The sequence below is a fragment of the Odontomachus brunneus genome, unplaced genomic scaffold (genome assembly GCF_010583005.1).
Source record: "Odontomachus brunneus isolate Ranch 3 - 2012 unplaced genomic scaffold, Obru_v1 Obru_scaffold_169, whole genome shotgun sequence".
NCBI classification, from domain to species: Eukaryota; Metazoa; Arthropoda; class Insecta; order Hymenoptera; family Formicidae; genus Odontomachus; species Odontomachus brunneus.
Window position 1 is genome coordinate 489,720 of NW_022639619.1, and position 8,333 is coordinate 498,052.

General features: G+C 43.7%; 1 protein-coding gene across 5 annotated transcripts in view; it reads right to left on the bottom strand.

Annotated features, from left to right (window-relative positions):
- LOC116851235 (probable JmjC domain-containing histone demethylation protein 2C) overlaps positions 1-8,333 on the bottom strand; it is a 402,970-nt gene that overhangs the window by 379,519 nt on the left and 15,118 nt on the right. Inside the window, exon 1 of one of the 5 annotated variants that reach the window (XM_032830459.1) lies at positions 1,856-1,934. The exons of the other annotated variants lie outside the window; for them this stretch is intronic. Coding sequence (XP_032686350.1) covers positions 1,856-1,909 — 54 coding nt within the window. The 5' untranslated portion in view covers positions 1,910-1,934. Of the gene's footprint in view, positions 1-1,855; positions 1,935-8,333 lie in introns of those variants that run through there. 5 annotated transcript variants of the gene reach the window in all.

The following is an 8,333-nucleotide window of genomic DNA, read 5'->3' on the forward strand; positions in this document are numbered from 1 at the left end:
ACGACGCTGAAAATATACACTAATATATTAACGGCGTCGCGGCCGAAAAGAACGCGTTCTATGAGATACTTCTCTCTCCGTATCTTTTTTCCTAACAAGCTGACGCAACCGCCCAAGTATTCCGCATCTCTCTCTCTCTCTCTTATTGTCATCGCATTTCTAATTCCCGTTCAATAAATCCGACGATCGTCCGATTCTATTGCTACTTGAGTGATTCGATGTTTTTAGCAAATGTAAGGGATGTCGGCGCGACACGTCGCGACAAGCACCGGCCGTATATATCGCGAGGAGAAAAGAGAAGATTACTTACAAATGACGTCTTCACGATACGTCCCGGCGATCGCACATCGCTATTCTCGACACTCCCGAGATTTATTAATGCGCGAGACTCACTTTCAACGGATAAAAGATACGAGAAACGCGGAGCGATGTGGATCGATATGTGCCCATGGCTGCTGCTTGACGCGAAAAGATCGAGCATTTCGCGCGATTCATTACCAACGCCCAGATTGAATAACCACGATGACAACCTCGTAGTGCGAAACGAACGCGATTGGTCTAGAGTGGTTAGTAACTCGAGTAAATGGTTAAGGCGTCCGCCGCGGCGCGTCGTATAGACGCGTCGTTGTAGACGCGCGACCTCGTTCGCATCATTGGCGCGTTCACATTCATGTACTTTTGGTACTTTCGGCGCGCTAATGAACTTTTGGTGTACATGATTAACAGCGCGCGCGTCTGCGATCTTTTCATGCTGAGCAACTGCCATAAACACAACGCTCCGTATTCCATACGTCTTTCGTTTGTGTACTGTGAGTCTCCTGCGGAAATAAGTATTAGAGTGCCGAAAACAACGACGTGCGATCGTTAAGACATATCGTAAGTACATTATTACGGAGTAATCTCCTCCCTTCTCGACACATATAGCTAAGGTGACCAGACGCCCCGATTTTTCACTCTTTGTCCCGAATTTTTTCGGATGCTATTCGGGACACCGATTTGTCATCATTTTCAATGATTGTCAAATAATTTTCGGGTCTTTTTATCTCCCTCCCTTCGCACCTCGCTTCACACATTTATGAAGTGTCCCGAATTCAGGACTGGAAAATCTGGTCACTTTATTTGTAAGTCATTTTTTATACAAATTTTGTTATATTCCTAACGAAATTTATTATGTTCCTTAGCAAAATAAACCTTATATACTAATAGTTTATTCCTGCACTACTACAGAAATATATCAAGAAAATATTTAAATATTAACAAATATTTATTAGATGGATAGTAACCAATAGTATAGTAAACAATACTCGGTTTAAATGAGAAGAATTTTTATTTAAGTAAATAAGTTAATGGTGCCCATTTAATAAATATTTGTTAATTTTTAGATGTTCTTTTCTCAGTGTTGTAGAATTGAAAAAAATTTATATGAAAGAAAAACTATAAAATATTTCCTTCACGTATATTGAAAATAAGATATTTGATCTCTTTTTACGTGATTTTGGATTCAAAATTTGTTGCCCAAACAGAGCATTATTAAATAATGCGTGTGAAAGATCCAGACTAATATTCATAACTGTAAATTACAAGCAATCTTTGATTGAAAGAATAATAATTTAAAGTTTTGTATTCATGAACCATTTCTCGGCTGTTTAGATCAATATTTCTTATATATATATGAAATACGTGACAATTAATGAATATAATTTGGCATTTATAATATTATTATTCATCAAAGGGCAACAAACTATGAATGTTGGCTTTAGAATAGATTCTGAATTCTGATTCGGCTATATCTCATTAGGTTTATCAAACATCTGTTAAATCGGAAATATTCTATATAAGAAATGATTTGACATACCTCGAAATACACACGACGTGTCGCTGACCGCGTCCTGGCTTTCCGATCTAGCATCCTGTTTCCGGCTGCTCCAGATACTCCATCGTGACACTGACACTCGCGCAGATACGATTCGATCGGGGAAACGTATGTTATTTAATAACGCGATACCGACGACAGCCCGATTAAATATTTTAGAACCCGACAAGAGAATGATAGGTAACGCGACAGAATGATAACACGTGCTCCGCGTCGTGGTATGCTCTTTGTTTGTCGGCTCAAGACGTAATGACGCGGTAATGGCAACTGAGGCGACGCGCGCCAGTATCAAAACAATGGACAAAAAAGATGACTACGTCATCTTCCACTGTCGTCCGCTGATAAACAACGTGGAGAATCGTGGCGGCCGAGGAATCACAACAAATCAACGTCTTTCTAAGATATTCCAGACTTTGGAGACGATCACCGGGATCATCAGGATCGTGTGTATTGCAAATTTCACCCGTAGCATTCAATGATTATTTATACGCGATTATTAATTACTCTCTATTTTCGGTCGACTCGTTTTTTTTTCAGTGCTCGGTCACGATAACAAACAGGAGCTGACTGTAGCATGGAACACAGGACGCAGGATGCAGTTGGCGACAAGACTCACTCTAAAAATTTCTTGGAGTGAAATTTTACTCGAAAAATGGAGTGACACCCGAGTCACTCAAATTCAAGTGATTTTTCACTCATATAGAGTAAATTCTTCACTCTGAATCGTCAAATAAATATTTTCACTAAAAATTGAAAAGTTGAATGATGTTTTTTATTATCACAGGAATATATTCATTCTAATTAATTGAAATATTCGTTTATACGAGATCAGAATCTACTTTAAGCTTGAAAAACACTCATTCTTGCGATTTCGAGTGACGGTATTTTCACAATTGGTATGTGTGAAGTACTACCATTTTTTAATCATTGTAAGTGAGATTCCACTGCAAGATAAATTAAAAAAAAGAGTACCATTCCTTTTTTATCTCTTTTAAAACCATCAATTCCATTGAAACATTTATCACGAATAAAAGGAAAATATTGTCATAACAAAGAGATCATCAGAGAGAAAAGGAAAGTTTATTGTTTCATATATCTATATTAATCTCATTATAAATTAATGTTGATTATAGAATATTTGTTTATCTCACATATATAATATATTCTATATTTGCAGTTAAATAAATCATAGAATTATAGAACACAGCTTATTGAAACGAATAATAAAGATAAAAAATGGGTAAAATATTGATGTGTTTCAATATTAAATAAACTTTGAACGTTTTTTCAAGCTTCAAAGAAAACGGCAGACGGCAACCGTCTGTAATAGCCTGTATAAAAGTGTTATATTTCAAGAGATTATTGATGGTTCCAATTCAGTAGAATTCGCAGGATTACTGCAAAGATAAAATTTTGATTTTGGCTTACATGGCTGTATTGAGCGAGCGCAATCGCGACGTGTATTTGCGCGCTACCCGAATTTTCGTGGTTCTTAACGGGCGTGCGTACATGCGTGTACGGAAGTCGGAGAGTTGCTCCGACACGGTACGCTCGATGCACACGTCAGGGTCACTGACCTCGATACACGGTGTGACATAATACCCAGCACTGTACACGTGGACGAGCACAAATACCGCATGCCGCGTGCGCTCGTACACACAGCAACCGGACGGACACGCACACGCGTACGTGAGCGCGCCTGTCAGTCTCTACGTGATCCTGTGCACGTGACGCGTGCACATAAACGGAACCTACACACTCCCCTGGTTTGGGGTGCGCATCGACGGTGCATCCTCGTACCATCCGCGTGCATCCACGTCGACGGTCAGACGTCCCATCGACGATGGGAATTAAACGGACGCACGCGCGCATCACGCAGACACAGACAACGTCTCCGACAGATAAGAACTTCTGTTATCGGCGAGGGAGTATCACGATGGGAGATAACTCACGCCTTCCTTCGGAAAGTAAGGCGACGGAAAGTGACGACGCACGCGGTGGGAGAGCAAGTTCGAGAGGAGTTATCACGCGGATCGCGTCGTGGCGCGTCTCTTTGAGACGCGATACGCACGCGAAAGTGATCGTCCTTAGCTCGCGCGATCTATTCGAAGGATCCTTTTTTTAAATTTAGCGATGACTGCGACTTTTCGCAGTCGCGAGTTCACGTCGAGAAGGCGCGAAGTGGATGCGCTCGCTGCGTCACGCGAATTCATACCTCTGTTTGCTCGCTGTCAATGAGCGGGACGCTGAAGGGAGCAGCGTGCGAGATATATCGAAAGGAAGCGACGGCGCGTCAGCAATAAGAACGTCAATTTACATCCAGAGCTGCGACCCATGCGAGAAATCGAAGGCTCGCGGTCACTTAGACTTCCGGATAAACAGCGTAAAATCGCTATCGCCACTTTTGGTTGCACTCCTCGCATGAAATTCGCATCCTGCCGCGGACCCCACGAGATGTGTGTCGAGAAATGCCGAGCGTCGGCGGCGCGTTTTTTATTTCGGAGTCTCCGAACGCGCAAGGTCGACTAACTGTATCCCGAATACCTGTACGCACACCTTGACCATACACCGAACGAACACACGCCGATATTTCTTGCTGCCGGCGCGATTACGAGTACGGTTGCTGGCAGTAAGATCGGATTCCTCCGATTCACGCCATGGTCTTTTGCGATTTCCACGCGGGAACGTCGGAGGAAGTTCACGAGTCTCTCGCGGATTCGCGCGATCTCACGGCATGGACGCGGTTGTGGTCGCCTCTTATTTGTCTGTCCAGAAAAGTAAGGGAACGAAGGAAATCTAATGCGCGCTATATCGAACGCGATCGTTACATCGGATAGCGCTCGAAGTCGTTATCTCAACGTCGTATTAAAATTCCCTAATTATGTCACGTCACATGCCGCAATCTTCAACGTGATTCCATGTCAAAATGTCGCGTCTAATAATCCCGTTTCTCTTAATAAACGATATTGCCAAGGGATTAATTATTTTCCAACGCGCGATACGAACCCAATATTATAACCCCTACTTCGGCATTCGTTTGGATGTCATTATATTGGATGAAGGATTATGTGACAGGAATCCTCCGCGAAAATTGATCCTGACCAAACGACGCGCTACCGATAACCGATACTGATAAACCACTTTTCCACAAGTCGCAATGCAAAACGCTTATTTTACCACGGAATGTTACTTATACTCGGTGTCCCAAAAACCCCGTTTTAGCGCGCGCGCAGCCGATCACGCGGTGAAGATTGCAATGCCGTTCATCGGTGACCTCGTAACGCCGATATGAGCACCGGCTACGTCATCGGGTCGCCAGCCCAAGGCCGTTGAATTCGCGAAACAGATGCGGCGAGTAGAAGAGAGCGTCGTGCCGCGAATGACAAGAACTCGTTAAAGTCGCGCCATAAAGGGTATCTTTCTTTCTCTCTCTCTTTCTCTGTCACCATCTCAGTTTCCACCTTGTCCCTCCGCCTTCGGCCAGCGCGACTGAATTTCGATACGACATTCGCGAAGAAACTTATTTATAACCCACGGTCGAATAGACCCGGCGCCTTCATTTTTAACCTCGCCGATCTATTTGCAGGTAAGGAATAAATATTGAGGCCGGACGAGCGAGCGGGAAAGAGAGGAGGAGGGGGAGAGAGAGAGAGAGAATTCGACCGCGCGGTGGAAAACTCGATTGTACGATTGTGCGAGAATAACAAATCGATGATGTCTCATCGCGCGGCTTTGTTTACGAACGAAAATGTGATTCGCAAGACGTCGTGTTTTGCAACTACTGTATAAAACTTCTATTATAAAAGTTACACGTATGCTTACACTTTATATAGTACTTGCTGTGCACAACGGGGCTTACCATACTATCCTCACACATGCACATGCAAAATTCGTGAATCATATCGATTGTACAAATAGACTGCTATCTATAACTACGACCATTTAATATCATATGGGATAATGAATTCATGACGCAAACGTCAATTTCTGTTCGCGTGAATACCGAGAGATCGAGTGATTGAAACGGTTTTGGAGCTATGTAACGACCGATAATAAGCAGACCTGGAGTACCGTTCGCTGCGAATCAATCGCGGAATCAGCCTATGCAACCTCCCGTGCAGTTTGCGCCTTGCACAGTCCACAGTTACTGCATTTCTGCTGCGCGATGCGCGCGACTCGTGTATATGTACGTGTTTCGCGTCGCCGACACACGTGGAACCCAGACGAAGAGGTAGAACGCGCGAAAAATAACGCGCGGCAGCACTTAAGCGCTCCGACGTCACAGCGACGTTAAGTGACGTCTCTAATGGACCACGACGCTGGGGGAGAAAGAGAAAGAGGGACACACAGAGAGCGAGAATACCTATCGTGTTCCCGAGTACTAATAGCTCGACCTATTTGTGCTTTTCGAAGGAGCGCTTCCTTCACACGGCCAAAGGTTACGTGAAAGAACAGACGTCGGGCTCGCGCGGGCGAACAAAACACGTATACGCCTACACGCGGGCGCGCAATAGATATTCGTGTCAGTACTTAAACATTTATCGGATAGTGTTTCCTGTATCGCAAGGCCTTCGATCGTTTTCCGCGAAAATACGAGCTCGCGCGACTATTCGTTCAAGCTCTTCGTTGGAGGATTAAGTAAGTAGGTTAAAAATAAGTAGGGCTAAAAGTAAGTAGGGCCAAAAGAGTTTTTAACAGAGACCAGGAATTTTTAAACATTTTCGAGTCAACTAACTCTTGAAATTTTTATCAGTTAACGTGAGACACACCGGATTCTTCCTCGATTAATTCAGTATTCCCTGCATTACTCTCCTCCCCCCCTCTCTCTCTCTCTCTCTCTTTCTCTCTTTCTCTCTTTGTGCACAATGTTTTTGTATTATATTTTCATTATGTTCCACACATTATGTTTCTATATTTGATTCGTGTATTATTTGCAAGTATCATTAATATCAGAGGGCAGTGAACTGTAATTCAGGAAAGTATTCGAGAAAATTTGATCCGAATTTCAAAGTGATCCTTTATTCGATTACACGTGTACCATTTAGTAACAAGAGACGTACACACAGTATTGAACGCGTTGGAATAAAAAGCGCGCGCGTGCTCTGGACCGATGCAGAGACAATTTGCGACGTCGTTTCGCGGGTTTTCTGAAACCGCGTACGCGCGCGCGATTTGTGAGATTTCTGTCTTGACTACGTTGACAACGCGAGACACATAAAATACGAGGGCAAAGAGGTCGACAAGATAAGTTAAGCAATGAGCGATAAGTTATCGTTATCGTGGTAAGTTAGCGCGGTATTTGGCACGCGTTCAGATAAAAAGACAAGTGAAATCGGGAGGACCACGATTGGTGGCTTAAGAAAGAATTCGCGGAATTTTACGACAAATAAATATATATTTATTTATTTATCGCAAATATCTTAAAATTGGATTTACTTCTCGCGAATATAACAAATATACATAAATCTACGTACACATGTGCGAGATTAAGCCTGCGAGATGTGTCGAGTGGATATAAAAAGATCACAAACAAACATCGTGGCTTACTCGATAACAAGTTTATCCTACACGCGCGCGCTCATATTACCTCCGTTATCTGCGCGATCTAAATTCTATTAGAGGTAGGTCGGGAAATGCAGCCTATTTTAACGACTTAATCCCAGTTTCAATGCACGCCGCCGCCGTCGACGTCGCCAACGCTACCATTGCCGGATAATACGCGGCACGAAGTCTCACTTGGGAGTAAACACCGCGGTGTCGATATTAGTCGGGAAAGATTACTCGAGATACAATTAGGGGGCCAATAAATGCGTGGCTCGTTGAACGCCTCGAGCACGTACGAGCCATGCTCTGTACGCGCGCTATTCAATTTTAATACTATGCGACAATGGTATGCGCGCTCCTGACTCCTCGTTAATGCGCGCGTACAGACTCACGCGTTCGATTTTAGCTCGCGCTCGCGACGTTAAAGGTTTCGAGCCTCCGCGACGAAATGTCACGATGGAATCGGCCGCCCATTATTCCAGACCGATAGAGATCTGAAACAATATAAAATGCGAACGTCGCGCGTGTTATATGCGGGTCGCTCGTGTCGGCCCGCGCGATACCGAGAAGACAGCTATGAACCAAGTTATTCACAGCGGTGTCCACAATGGAACGTTGATCGACAAAGAGCAGAGGAGAGAGAGAGAGAGAGAGAGAGAGGAAAGAGAGAGAGGAAAGAGAGAGAGAGAGAGAGAGAGAAGAGAGAAACAGAGAGGGAGAAAGAGGGGAAATGGAGAGAGAGAAAGAGAGAGAAACGGCGAGGAAACAAAAGATCCTCAATTACTTTTATTTCAATTTCTTTCTTTTTGCTTACGCGATATTGCAAAGGAGAAATTAAATTCTGCTCTACAGAGAGAGAGAGAGAGAGAGAGAGAGAGAGAGAGAGAGAGAGAGAGAGAGAGAGAGAGAGAGAGAG